Below are 15,380 nucleotides of genomic sequence, written 5' to 3'. Positions count from 1 at the left end.
TTTGTTGCGAAAGCTTGAATTTTGTGTGTATGTTTGTGTGTCTATCGACCTGCCAGCGCTTTCGTTCGGTACGTCACCTCATCTTTGTTTTTATATATATATATATATATATATATATAAAAAAAATAGAGGGAAACATTCCACGTGGGAAAAATTATATATAAAAACAAAGATAAGGTGACTTACCGAACGAAAGCGCTGGCAGGTCGATAGACACACAAACAAACACAAACATACACACAAAATTCAAGCTTTCGCAACAAACTGTTGCCTCATCAGGAAAGAGGGAAGGAGAGGGGAAGACGGAAGGAAGTGGGTTTTATGGGAGAGGGTAAGGAGTCATTCCAATCCCGGGAGCGGAAAGACTTACCTTAGGGGGAAAAAAGGACAGGTATACACTCGCACTCACGCACATATCCATCCACACATACAGACACAAGCAGACATATTTAAAAGACAAAGAGTTTGGGCAGAGACGTCCATCTCTGCCCAAACTGCGTCTGCGTTGAAATTCTAATCAGTTGCATATCTCATCGCTGCAAACCCATGGTGTAAATTTCACTTGATTCGGATGCTTCCTTCAGGGTGTTGCATTTACGGTGGCCAGCAGTGTATAACAGTGGAATTCCTATTGTTGCACTCTTAATATTGACAGCCTTGCTTTTAATTTCATCAAAGATTGTTTTGACTTTTCTATCTGCAGAATCCGTCCTTCCAACATCCATTTCTTTTTTGATTTCTCCACATTTTTCCTGCAGCCATAATTCCTTGGCTTCCATGGCCTTCTTATTTATTTTGTTCTTAATGATTTTTATTGTTATATTCCTATATTCGCCTAGGTATTTTTGTATCACCTCCTTTTGTCAATTAATTTAAGTATTTCTTATGTTACACAAGGTTTCCCCAAAGTTATCTTCCTTATACCTGTCCAACTTCTGTCACTGACAGAATACTGTGGTATTCATGATCACAGTAACTAGAGCCTCGGAAAGCTTTAAAGGTACATCATTCATCAGGATGTCGGTGTCCCACTTCTTTAGGCATTGATTCCGCTGTATGATCAAACTTCAGCTTGCTCTTCATTGTTACTTAACTGGGTTCTTAGTCTGTATGTGCTCCTGGGTGCACCCTACAATCTAATATCTGATTTCAGAATCTAACAATGGAAACACCAGTTTGGAATATCAACAATATATGGAAAAGGATAGATTGCTACTCACCATAAAGATGATACTTTCAGTTGCAGACAGGACTGTTACAATTTAGCTTTTGGCCAAAGCCTTCTTCAAAAAAGAAAAGAAAACACAAACACAAAATTCATTCACACAAGCAAGCACACCTCACACACTCACTCACACACACACACACACACACACACACACACACACACACACACACGAAACTGCCAGCTCTAGCAGCTTGGTCGGGAATGCATGTGAATGTGTGTGTGTGTGTGTGTGTGTGTGTGTGTGTGTGTGTGTTTCCTTTCCTTTTCTGAAGAAGGTTTTGGCCTACAGCTAAACCTTAACAGTCTTTTCACTGTGCCTGTCTGCATCTTTATAGTGAGTAACAATCTATCCTTTCCATTATATTGTTAATTTCAGTAGGTGTAGTTCCATCTCAGCCCAGCAAGCTACCTTCCTCAGTGACGACAAATGTCTCACGTACGGTTCCGTAAGTACCTCCGTCCACTTCAAACCTACCACCCGACGAAGAAGCTCTATTATGAAAGATGCCACCAATTCTATACTAAGAAATCCCTTACGTATAGCCTAGCCATCTGTGGCTTTACCACCTGCAGTGCCGAGCAGACTCTCTTTAAACGAGCTCGGAGTCTCACCGAAGCCTTCACAGACCAAAATTGACCTGACCACCCAGTCCAGAAACAGATCCCTTGCACTTTCTCTCCCCAGTCACCTAGTAATCCCCTCGTACCCACCGACTGGCCACAAAGGAGCAGATCACTTTGTGACTAGTGGCATCCAGGATTGGAACAAGTGAATCACCACTAGGGTTAGGACTGCCTCTCGTGTCCTCCTCACTACCTCCCCCGACCCCCCTACAGTAGTATCCCACCGCTCATCTGACGTACGCGATATCTCTGTCTGTTCCTACTCCACCCTCGATCCTAAACCCTACCCTCGTGCCGATATCCCAGTAATAGACCTACGTGCGAGATCTGCTCCGTACTTCCTATCACTGACGACTACTCCAGTTCTGTGACAGATGTTTCCCACCCCATCAAAATCTGGGCCACCTGTGGTAGCAGCCACGTCGGCTGTGTACTTACCTGCAACCACTGTGTGGCATTTCTGGTCCTACATAAACTCGCTAAGTGTATCTGAGGCTTTCGTCCGGTCACTCGATGTCCAGTCTGGTGTGGCAGTCGAAGACAGCAAATGAAAATGGAAGCTTTAAATTCCACGTGTACGAAATCGTTAACACGAGAGAATCGTACGAACGTACCGTCGTTTGAACACTGTACTGAGCCCGATACGGATGACATAGTAATAAGCGTCTCTTGTGTAAAGAAACAACTGAAAGAGTTGCAAACAAATAAGTCACCAGGTTTGTATGAAATTGTAATTCAGTATTACAAAGAGTACTCTACGGCTCGGCATTTATTGCAAATCACCCAGCGCAAAGGCCTACTCGACTGTAAAACAATGCAGGTAACTCCCGTATACGAGAAGGGTAAAAGAATTGACTCACAAAATTAGACACCAATATCCTTAACACTGGTTTGCTACAGAATTCTTGAACATGTTCTGAGCTCTAATATAATAAATTTCCTAGGGACTGAAAATCTCATGTCCAGAAATCAACTCAGTTTTAAAAAGCATCGCACGTGTGAATCTCGGCTCGTCCTTTTCTCGCGTGATATACTGCAAACTATAGATGAAGGGCACCGGCACTGGGCAGATCCCATACTTCTAGATTTTCAGAAAGCATTCCACTGCAGGCTCTTAATGAAAGTACAAGTTCCCCGATACGTGAGTGGCTCAAAGACACTTTAAATTATAGAAATGGTGAGTGTTCGTCAGAGACAAGGGGATTGTCAGGAGTGCCCCAGGGAAATGCAACAGGACTTCTGTTATTATCTATATATATAATATATAATAATCTATATCTATAATATCTAAGACGGGGTGGGCAGCAACCTGCCGTCATTTGCCAGTGACATCGAGGTGTACGGCAATGTGTCGTCACTGAGTGACTGCAGGAGAAGACGAAATGACTCGGACGGAATTTCTCGTTGGTGTGATGAATGGCAGCTAGCCCTAAATGTAGGAAAATGTAAGTTTATGTGGATGAGTAGCAAAAACTAATCCGTAATGTTCAGATGTAGCATTAGTAGTGTCCTGTGTGACACAGTCACATCATTTAAATATCTGTGTGTAACACTGCAAAGTGGTACGAAACGGAACAATCGGGTAAGGTGAACGGTCGACTTTCATCTATTCGGAGAATTTTAGGAAAGTACGATTCATCTGTAAAGGAGACTGCATATAGGGCAGTAGTGCGACCTAGTCTCGAGTACTGCTCGAGCGTTTGGGATCTGCAGTAGGTCGTACATTTTTCCCTCAGACCATCTGCGAGTGGAGCAGGACAGGAAATGAGTAGTAGTGGTACAGGGTACGGTGGGTTGTGGAGTGCGAATGTAGAGGTAGCATCCCGCGTAGGCACGAAACTGACAAGTTGTCTGTCCACGCAAATGGCCACTGTCCGACTGAGGCCGAGAGACGGCGGCCACACGGTTGCCGAGAGTCACACCCGGTACAGTGTGCTCGACTTCGACGACCGCTTCGCGGCCCGTGCCGTCTGGATTTTTACGTGAACTGCATAGGTAGGAACTCAATTAGGAACGTATCTACCATTCCCGTAACTCCCCTAGCCCGACTTCTGCCAGTCCCCAGCCTCCACCGTCCTGTAACCTCTACGGTGCCCTCGCCCCGGCCTCTACGCACTTTCTATCCCTCCAGAGTACCTGCATATTCCTTTCTCCTTCTCTTTTTCTCTCCTATCCCATTTTAATAGACTCCATCCCCAATGCATTAAGCACTCACAAGAAATGTTTACGTTCACCACTTAACTTACTTAAATGCCAGAGGAGCAACTCCAGGCGGTAGTCGAATAGGGATCGATATCCTGAGTTCCTGCAAGTTCTTCAGCTTTCCCAGGGCAGTGAACGCCTCTCTCGGTATACTGTGGACCATCTCAAAGTCGTCATCCTCGCAGAGTTCCAGACGTTCCAACTCGGTGCAGGCCTCCAGCAATGGTGGGACACAGCTGTGTAACAACAGAAATGGGGTCTTTCAGAATTATTCGTCTCCCGTCACGTTTCAAAAGACCAAAGAAACAGAGTACTTTATATTATAACTCTAAATTAATAGTTCTTATACTGTATTTGCAACAACAATGTGTTCAACTGTCACTATCGCATCATTCACTGCTGAGATCATTACTATTAGTGTCACAGAAAGTATACCCATCAGGGATGAATTATACTAATATATGTCTGCTTGTGTCTGTATATGTGTGGATGGATATGTGTGTGTGTGCAAGTGTATACCCGTCCTTTTTTCTCCCTAAGGTAAGTCTTTCCGCTCCCGGGATTGGAATGACTCCTTACCCTCTCCCTTAAAACCCACATCCTTTCGTCTTTCCCTCTCCTTCCCTCTTTCCTGATGAGGCAACAGTTTGTTGCGAAAGCTTGAATTTTGTGTGTATGTTTGTGTTTGTTTGTGTGTCTTTTGACCTGCCAGCGCTTTCGTTTGGTAAGTCACATCATCTTTGTTTTTTGATAAATTATACTAATATACGTTAGACATAATGGTGAGAGTTAAGGCCCAACATATTAACACATTCAGTTGGTGATGAAATAGTGTTTCCGAAGTCAGCTTTTAATACTGCTAAGGCTTCAACATACAGTTTTTTTCTCTTTTTTGTTTTTTGTCTTCAGAAACTGGGCATTTCATATTTATTTATTGTGTGTATATGATGACCAATAAGTCAGTGCTGCCAGCTGTTGCTTGCTCATGTAATTCAGTAAAATAAGTAAAACAAAAAGTTCTTTTACAACATTCTGCCTTTAAATGATTATTGACATATATAGGCACAATTGTTCATGAGAATATATTGCCGAAATGAAAATCTTTGTATGAGACATCTTCGTAAACAACACGTAGGTTCTCGAAGCTGGTGTTTAGTCCAGTTTAAACTTCTGAGCTGAGAAGCTGAGGTCAATATATAAAACTTTTCTCTGGCTCTTTGTCTCCCGTTTTGGGAGACATCTTCAGAAGTAAATGGTACGCTGCCGGTATTGCCCGTTGACGAGTGCCCGTCAGTCGATCGGACACCCACGTGTATTTAGAGCCAGTGTGGAGCATCTCTTCTACTATTGCCCGTGAGTCGTCGTCTCACGTGCAAAAACAGTAATTTCGAAAGACTACATGGGCTCGATGACCTCTTGTCAAAGTACAGGGTTTACGCAAAAGGGGGCAGCAGATATCTAGAATTAACGTTTGACAAACTACAAAAGATACAAACACAATTCCAGTGATCCTAGACAGAGAAAAGTTAAAAATTCTGAACAGTCTGTGCAGAAGTTTAGCTAAAGCCACAGTGGTATTGTTACATGTTTATAGGAATTACCATTTATGTGCTGAAATCAGGAAAATTTGAGTCCAGAGGATAACCTGAGTGTGGAAAATCTCCACATTAGTCTATTCACTGAGAGCTGGAATGAAACAGACACAGTTTCACGTGACTACGCACGATCTGTTCCAGCAAAAACAGAGTGTCGAAAATCCTTCGTGCACACCCTCCACGTGGCGGTCACGCTGACATCGCAGTGAAGCATACGTCGCTTGTGAAAAACCTTATATTTCAATATTGGCTTATAGTATAATGCAAGAAGTCATAAAAACCCGACAGGTGGCATAGCAGATTCAAACACAAGTGATTTTGGTTACAATAATGTTAAAGGAAGAATAAAACTTATTCTGTTGAAGTTGAACTGCTTTGATTCAAGTTTATAACAAAACACACTTTTCTCTCTTTTATAATGCAGTCTAATTTCCACATTTGAGGTCAAACTTTTTCCATCACATGGAAAACACATTTGTTTCACTCTTCTGCAGTCACTGCTTGTTTTAATAGTTCTTTAACTTCTGACATTTTGTATGTTTTGTCTTTTTCTGCAACACAGCCTTCGATTTTGGCCCAAACTACCTCGATTATGTTTAATTCACCAGGTATGGAGGAATCAGAAGAAAAGTTTTCCCTGCTCCATCAGCCATTTCATCCACTGCATATTCTTTGTGCACTACTCTGTTCTTTTTTAACAATTTCCAGTAATTCTTTCTTCAATACTCCATTTTCCAATAACAATATTTTTAGATTTTAGTTATTCCGGTATATCTCGCTTATTGGCATTCAGATTAGGTACTTCTTCTTTTCAACAAGAATAGCACGACATGTTATCGAGAACAGTAACTTCTTTTTGCTGAAGCCGAAGAAAAAGTCTTCAAACCACTTCTTGAATGTACTGTTGCACATCTCCTCACAGTAGCCTCCACTTTTCTTGGGCCCGTCTTGGATTTGAAAGTTCACACACTGCCTCTGACAAAACCTGCTTTGCTCCCAATATGTGTGATAATCAGGCATTTACCTTTACCTGTTTCCAGTGGATAATGCAGATAGAAATGCTTGTTTAGAGGATTTTATGGACTTATGCACCAAGACGTTACTTCAGGTATGTCGTGTATTTGGCCATGTCTCGTCCAAACAATAGACGGGTCTTCCTTCATCTCTCAACAATTTATCATTTGTAGGTGACACTGCCTCCCTGAAATCATCTCTGTCTATTAGCACGCTACTGCATCCACACCGAAAGTATTTAAAATTCATTTCTTTTAAAACTGTATGATAATAAAATGATATATGGAAGTTGCTCAAATGTGGATTTTTAATCGTGGCTACAAGCACTTTGTCAGTTGTTAGTGACCTGTTACAAAAAATTTCCTTCGTATCGCAGTTCTATCGAAGTCACCAATACTTCCTGAAAGTTTGTCATGATTTTTCTTTCTTGGGAGACTTTGAAGAGTGTGACAACCAAGTTTTTTTCAAAACAATATTGGTCACTGACTGCTCTGGATACAACAGCTCCATTTTACACAGATTAAGAGCCATGTGCTTCTCCACAGAAGTTAATGACTTCTTCTTTGATCACTTCTCAGTTAGAGTCAAATCTGACAAGTCGGCCTCGCTCACCGTCTCCGCAGAGGACAACATGACAAGTTTACTCCTATGTTATACAAATAGAAATAAAGGGGATAGCTACTAGGTGACCACAAAAATAATGAATGACGAATGTGATTACAATCACTGACACTGACACACGAATAATCAAAAACTGGGCTTTCAAACGAGACGAACTTTACAATCAGATTCTAAGATCACACACTAATGACTTACAATCGCAACAGACGTGGCCAAACTGAGTGAAGTGTGCCCCGTATTGCTCACCTCTCGGTGGCAGTGCTGCGGTCACGTGCCTCGTCGTGTCCGCAGGCTGTCTGTCATTTCAGTGAATGGAGTGTAGTACTGGAATACCTGCGAGACTAAACTGGAGGTGTCGGCAGCCGCTCCTACAGTACAGCTACGGTAACTTCCCGACCGACTGCTGTAATTCAGTCAGGGCCTGATCAGTTTATCAGTTCACCACTCAGTAGGTTCGTACACCAGTGATTGTAGTGAGCTTGAATTATATGTTTCAGAGTGAAGCTTTTGTTACTGCTCGAAATCTGTTGTTCTGTCCTGGATGATAACAAAGATCGTGAGTTATTTTTTATAATTTTTTTTCCCAGTTGTTACATTTATTTCACTTAGATATTACCGCACTGTTTGAAAGTCAGCATCATCTACCAGCATTGCAAATACATGTGCTCACCAAGTATTTTTATGGACATTATTTTCACAGTATTTACATTCTATCTGCACGTGTTGGAATGAATAATTTTTTTTTTTTATAGTTTCTGTGTCTCTCTGTATGATGCTTACTAATGAAACAATGATAGTCCAGGTCACAATGATTCCTGATAACAGTTAATTGTCAACAGTCATTAATTTATCAGTGGAAATAAAATAAAAACTATGTCAAGGAACTGGAGTATACTGAATTTAAAGACACAACTGGCGGGACCAACTTGTGATATATTTGCTTTGTGGAATTTACCGTAGTATGTACACAGGTATTTCCGGCAAACGTTTCACAACGAAGCTACGTAGTACCAGTAAATAACTAAGGTATCTGCTCCAGTACAAGCTCCCATAATAACGTGAACAGTTCCTTCGTACACAAGTTGCTAAGTGCCTCATAATGTTGCTGCTTTCTACTTTGGGCGATAATAATGTACACCAACAAGTTGAAGAGAAAGAATTTATGGTAAAATATTATAGACATAAACAGAAAAAGTAATGGATCCAGAATGGTGCCCTGAGGGATACATGTTTCAAAAACTTCCTCATCCACAGGCTGTGTCTATGCAATGAATCATTATCAGCATTTCTTAAATTATAAGTGCTAATTTGGAAATGACACATTCTGCCTTTTAATTTCACTGCGAAATGTGCAGAATAATTTTCACGACAAACTCGGAACCCAAAATGCGCGGGTGAGGCTGTCTTGCCAGGTATTGTTGTATTTCACAGAACTGAACTGGGTACAACTGTTAAATACGGAGGCTTAAACAGTGGCACGGTCACTTACGAATGGAAGTAATTCCGTACCAAACTGACGAAAGCTGACCTGCAGCTTTTTTAAAGGAATCGTAGCAATATTTAGCTAGCTACATAACAATCTGTATTTAATAGCCCTTTATACGTACGCGAGAAGAAATATGCCAAAAGTCCACTTACCATAACGAGAAAGGCGCAGGTTATACCGTGTAGGGTGAAGATATCGAATACACGGGAAGCACACTCATCAACCGAAAGTAATTTCGAGTAGAAGTTAGACAATCTTAGGAGGACAGGTAATAACACTCACCTCGTCCCACCCATCGCCCACTTTATGCGTATCGACCTGAGGGTGTTCCTCTTGGCTCTCAGAAAGTACCTCAGGTCTTCCATATTGATATACGTAAACCCAAAGTCAACCTCGGCTAGTTGCGGGCATCCGTTGACCAGAGGTCGCACCAAACAACGTTCCTGGGTAGAGCTACGATCGAATTCCTTGTATTCCGGTTCCAGATTCAGCACACGGAGGTTGTGCAGCTGCGACAGGGCCTCCGAGCACCTTTCAGACTTCAGCAGTTTGTAGGGAGCCGTTAGTGTGTGTATTCTGGTGCACTTCTCCACCAAGGTCTTCAGTACCTGCAACTGAACGATTCCCCTTCTGTACAAACACCTACAAAGAAAGCAATGGCAAACCTCAAGAAGAAAGAAACTTCGTTACCGGTCATTTAAACAGATGCTTTCTGTCTTTTCTGAGGCACATAATCAAATTCCAGTGACAGAAGATGCACAGCAGCAAGACAGGTGGACGCAAACGAAGTCAGTATTAGTGGTGAACAGAAGGACGAGGACGATGATGACGACGTGCGGTTTCTCGGGAGCTCAATTGCACGGTCAATAGCATCCGCACAAAGTTTCAATTTTTTCACAATCCAATGTAGTCACTGCCACGAATGATGACGACAGTAGTGAAATGACGAGGAAAGCACAAACACCCAGTCCCCGGGCAGAGAAAATCTCCAACCCAACCGGGAATCAAACCCGGGACACCGCGATCCAGAGGCAGCGACGCTAGCCACTAGACCACGAGCTGTGGACTGAACAGCTCCCACATCGTCCACGCTCACTGGGCTAACTGGTTGTCAGCTAAGAGACGGCTGGTATTCACTGTGAACAGGTTACAATCTCATCTGGCAAACCCTCGAGGAGTCGGTTCGTACTGTCTGTGTCGCAGCTGCTTCCGACCACCCCGGTTCTTTTCTAGTCTGACCAAATTCTCTGTTCTCATGACCTACATTGCACGACAACTGAATTTGCCTCGTTTTCTTGTTCTTAACTGACTGTGTACCCTCTCACTAATCGTAAACAAATTGGAACAAAATTTCTATTGGGAAAAAGTTGAAAGAAGGAGCAGAATCTATATGCATCTGCACTGACAGCAATAACTGGAAGAAATGCTTAGTGTATGAAAAGTTTATTTTGGCTCAATGACAGTTTACGTAATGGTTTTTAGCTTTAGTATCAAACCAATATAACTAGCCAAAATGAATCCCTTAAAGAAACAAACTTACATATGTAAAACAGCTCCAGAGGTCTGATTATTTTACAAAATGTGTTAATGTGTTAAATGTCAGACATTAAGGATGGAAGGAAGAAAAAGTTTTGGAAAAGTTTGAATTTATGTTTGAACTTCGTCAGAAGTTCTCGATTTCTGAAAAGCATTCGATTCAGTACCAGACTTATTCTAATTGTCAAAAGTTCAATCGTTGGGGGAATCGAGTGAAATTTGTACCTGGATTGAGGACTTTTTGGTGGGGAGGGAACAGCGTGTTACCTCAGATGGAGAATCATCGTCAGATGTAGAAGTAACTTCAGGTGTGTGCCAAGGAAGTGTGTTGGGAAACTTCCTCCTCATGTCGTGTACTGATAACCTTGTGGGCAATTTTAATAGTAACCTCATATTTTCTGTAGATAATGCAATTATCTATAATGAAGTATTACCTGCAAGTAGCTGCATAAATATTCAGTCAGATCTTGATAAGCTTTCAATGTGGTGCAAAGATTGCCAGCTTGCTTTAAATGTTCAGAAATATAAAATTGTGCACACCTCAAAAAATGTAGTATCCTATGACTACAATATCAATGAGTCAAAGATGGAATCGACCAACTCATTTAAATACCTGGACATATCATTGTAGGGATGTTAAACGGAATGATCTCATAGATTTAGTACCAAATAGCACTAATACGGGATATTGAATGGATACAGAGAAGGGCAGCAGAAATGGTCACAGATTTAATTTGACACACGGAAAAGTGTTAAGGAGATGCAGAAGAAATTGAACTGTCAGACTCTTGAAGATAGATGTAAACTATCTTGAGAAAGTCTAGTAACAAAGTTTCAACAACTGACTTATAAATGATTACTCTACAAATATACTACAAACGCCTACATATCTGTCACACGGAGATCACGAATTAAAATTAGAATAATTATAGCACACACAAAGGCATTCAATCAATCATTTTTCCCACGCTCCATACGTAACTGCAATAGAAGAAACCCTAATAATTGGTACAACTGGACATACCCTCTGCCGCGCACTTCACGGTGGTTTGCAGAGTACGACTAGATTAGATGTAGATGCAGAATTAGAAGTAGAAGTTATTACGTGCTCTCATTATCAAACATAGGACGAGTATAGTCTGGGATGAGTTATTCTACCTCAACACATATACACAGTTTCTAAGTCTCGTACTGGTCTCATCCCCCCCAGGGAGCTTGCCGCTCTTAGGCCACCATGGGGGCCCAGCTTTTGCAGCACCTTTTTCCTTTCGTTCCACGTGTCTGTCCTCTCGTTGAAGTGTGTTCCGAATTTTCAGTAGTCGATATCAGAACAGTCCAACATTTTTCGGTCCTTTTCGCTTTCTCCGTTCCCGTTCTCCCGTCCTTCCTCCGCTCCAGTGTTTGAGGTTCCTCCTTTTCTTATTCCTCACTGTGCGCTCCCGAAGGTCAACCCGTGCGTCCGACACGTAACGGGTGATGCGGTAACGCACAACTCGTAGCCCCACACCGACAGGTGGGGTTCGCACGTACCCCCCGGTACGGACCCGGCCCAGGAGGGGCGGTTGCCCGTGCTGCCACCTTCCCAAACTGCCAATCGGTCCCTCTGTCAGGCGTTCGGGAGGTGCGAACGACCACCTGAGCCAGGAGCGCTCCCCTCCGAGGGAGGCTGACGGTCGGAAGGAGTGTGCCGTCAGAGGCGCCAACAACCGCGGGGCATTTTCTCGCCACGAGCCGATCGTCTCTTGGTAGAAGACGTCTACCGAACGAAAGTGGAACGAGGCTAAAGATTCGGTGACCCTCTGCACCACAGTTCCTTGCCATTTTACAGCTGAAGACGGTCTGTCCTTTAGCTACGGTAAATACATTTATTATTCGGAAAGGTGTCGACGCAATTGCCAGGCACGTGAAATCCTGTTCTCGTTTACACGACGGTACTTCAGTTTTGGAGACTACTACCGATTCTCGAGCATGACGACAGCTCGCAACTTCGCTCCTCCGCAACTATCCCGCCCGTGTCGAGGCCCACCGAATGCCGTATGCGTCCCGCGGTGTTATTTACACTGAGTAGCTCGACGGTCCGATCGAGACAGAAATCCAAATGTACCTCTCCGATCAGGGTGCCGTTACGTGTAATCACTAGTGCTCGTGTGCACTCTTTTTCTCACTTTTTATAGAAAAATGTTTCTGTCAAAGATCAAAGCAAGCTACGTTCTTAACCCAATGCGCTGCTACTACTGTCACCGTTATAACCACACTCAAATGTCCTGTCGACACCTGGCCAAATGTGTAGCCTGCGACAGGGATGCTCGAGAGGGTGACATTCTGTTTCCTTCTCCCCGCCCTACCGACTGCAGTGGCGACTGTGCCGTCTCCTCCCGAGACTGTCTGCGTATCTCGACGAGTGGGTCGTCCGGAAGATCTGGGCGAAGGAAAAAGTGCCTCACCCGGTCACTCGCAATTGTCAGCCAGTCGGAAGCCACGTGTTCTACCGTCCGGCACTTAAAGTACCGTCATCGCTACGTGTCACTCCACGAAGTGTGCGGACATGCGACCTCAAATTCGGCACCGCGGTTGTGAAATCGCACGGTGTCCCCGTCTCCTGCTCCGGGTGTGCGACGAGCCACCGAACTTTTGCCTTGGGGCAGAGTCACCTGCTACACGACCGGCAGGCCGGAAAGGATAGGAGGAATACTCCCGTGAAGCCCTCTTACGTCTCTCCGGCCGACAAACGTCCGAGTCTTCCTCTGCCGACCAGAAAGGCTCCGAGAAATCAAACAGAGGCAAATGGTCGTCTCCTTAGCCAACTTAAGTTCGTTTTATTAGCTGTCTTTCCTTCTGTGAATTGGGCTTAATGTGTAGTCATTTTTACTCCCTTTCATCTTCGTGTCCTACAGTTCTGAAATGGGCACGTACGACTCTAGTTGTTCTTGTGCCCTAAAATAAAACAAAACAATACTGGTCTTATTGTGTTAAACCTTTAACATAAGATCATACATCTCAGTGAGTATATTATGGCAGAATTTTAAATTTGATCAATAATTATATGAAAGGCCGAAAATCCAATTTTTGTTGTCCCTGAAGTTGTTAGTGTACAATCCCAGTTGCAAGTTCCAAATCTGTGTTAGCTATTTGGTGATACAGATCTCACAGCATAGGTGCCCCATTGGTATGCGTATGCTGTGTTACAGACCCCCATGGGCAGTTTCACAAGACACTCAATATTTAATCAGCATAAGGCACTAACATTTTCACAATTAAGCAGGCTAAAAGCAATGCCACAGATACCTGTAGTAAGCCAACCATAAACCACGTTCCACTTACACCACCTGGCAAAACAGCAACCTATTTGTGCATATTCCATGGTCAGGTCATTATTTTGGCTACTACCATTAAGCATGGGTATTTGTAAGCAGAGAAGAGGGAAGGAAAAGAACAGGCACAGTCCCCTGCGAACAAGACTCAGTGGCAGCAACAGCAGCAGCAAGCTCACAGATCACTCCCCCCCTGTGTTACGGAGCTGGTCAGTGTCGTGTATTGTAGACTGTGTACACTCATTCAGTTCATGACACAATCCGAAGAAATCGTGACTTTATATTGTACTTCTGATAAAATAACAGTCTCATATTTTTCAAAAAAGATACAACATACGTAAGCCTTATTTTAACACGAAATGTATTCGCAGCTGCAAATACGGAGAACTGTTGGCTGTATGATGGAATGATGACAATGAAAATTTGTGCCAGACACGGACTCGAACCAAGATTTCCCACTTATTGCGAGCAGTCAGTTTGCCGTTAGGCTATCGGACCGTACTTCCAGACGAGATGCAAACTTCAATATATTGTCAACCGTATGTCCACAACCTGCACTCGTACATTCGTTATATATTTTTCATACAGGGGAGGCATTTTTAATTGAATGCTGCTTGCCTGGTGTTGATGGATAAATATGATATTTCAGTGCCTGTATTGTTCAGAAGTATGATGCAATATTCCTTCAGAGATGCACGCTTTTTACTTCTGGACAACACAGGCACTACAATATCGTATTTATCCACCGACACTGGGCACGTGAATTTCGATTAAAAATGCCTCCCCTGTACAGAAACGTACATAATGAACGCACCGGTGCAGGTTTTCGACATGTGGAAGTTTGGGTCTGGCCGTGAAGCGTGCAAACGGACAGGTGACCGCTCACGATAAGTGCAAAATCCGGGTTCACGTCTCAGTCCGGCACAAATTTTCGCTGTCACCATTCCATTATACAGCTGAGATTTGTCCGTATTTGCAACTGCAAATACATTTCATGTACGTCATAATGGCTGCAGCTTACCACAGCCCGTGTTCCTTAGGACGTGCGTGCGTGCCCGAAGGAATATTACACTGCACTTCCGAACGATGTGCTCTATACCTTATTGTAAGCCTTATTTTCAGAAAACTATTACTCTTTGTACTTCTAATTTAATTCAAAATTATAATCGTATCTCAAATTATCAATCTCATCGTATGAAATATTTTGAGCAATAATTTGACAATTTTATAAAAGAAGTATTTAACCACATACGAAGATCTCCGGATGTAAAATATCGACGTATTATAAGATAGCTGAACTGAAACTTCTCCTATCTTTGCTCTCGTCAATTTGTGTAACGAGCAGTTGTCGGTTAGTTACGGAGCAAATAGTTTCACTGTGAAGTCACGAGGTGAATGACGTGGGAGGTATCCCTTTCTTTTTGAGGTCACTGGCTGGCTGAGGTTTGTTTTGTACTGCAATGTGGAACTGCTATAAATTACTACATGAGAGATGGAAACAATAAACAGAGAGAAGGATAAAGTTTCATCGTGCAGCATTGTCCTTATGTTACAGTGAAGGTCAGTCGTTCTGCCTAGATCTAAAAATGCTAATTCCATAGAGCCACAAATTCAACAAGGAGCAATAAAAAGAAGGTACTGTGCGACCTTCCTTCTTGCCAATTTATTAGCTGCACACACATAGCAAAAAAAGTGTGCTTTCTCTCAGCTTTTATTTTTCAGTTCTTTCTGGACAACAGTAGAGGAGAGAGTCAGCTCAATTT

The 15,380-nt window shown here is 42.9% G+C and overlaps 1 protein-coding gene across 1 annotated transcript in view; it reads right to left on the bottom strand.

The window, feature by feature from the left end:
- Positions 1-15,380, bottom strand: part of LOC126471505 (uncharacterized) — a 151,192-nt gene that overhangs the window by 51,349 nt on the left and 84,463 nt on the right. The window contains exons 4-5 of the mRNA XM_050099724.1: positions 9,053-9,384; positions 4,099-4,290 (exon numbers count right to left, since the gene is read on the bottom strand). Coding sequence (XP_049955681.1) covers positions 4,099-4,290; positions 9,053-9,384 — 524 coding nt within the window. The remainder of the gene's footprint in view (positions 1-4,098; positions 4,291-9,052; positions 9,385-15,380) is intronic.

Source organism: Schistocerca serialis, chromosome 3 (genome assembly GCF_023864345.2).
Source record: "Schistocerca serialis cubense isolate TAMUIC-IGC-003099 chromosome 3, iqSchSeri2.2, whole genome shotgun sequence".
Lineage (NCBI taxonomy): Eukaryota > Metazoa > Arthropoda > Insecta > Orthoptera > Acrididae > Schistocerca > Schistocerca serialis.
The sequence above is the reverse complement of the archived record's forward strand: the minus strand, read 5'-3'. Positions and strand labels throughout refer to the sequence as shown.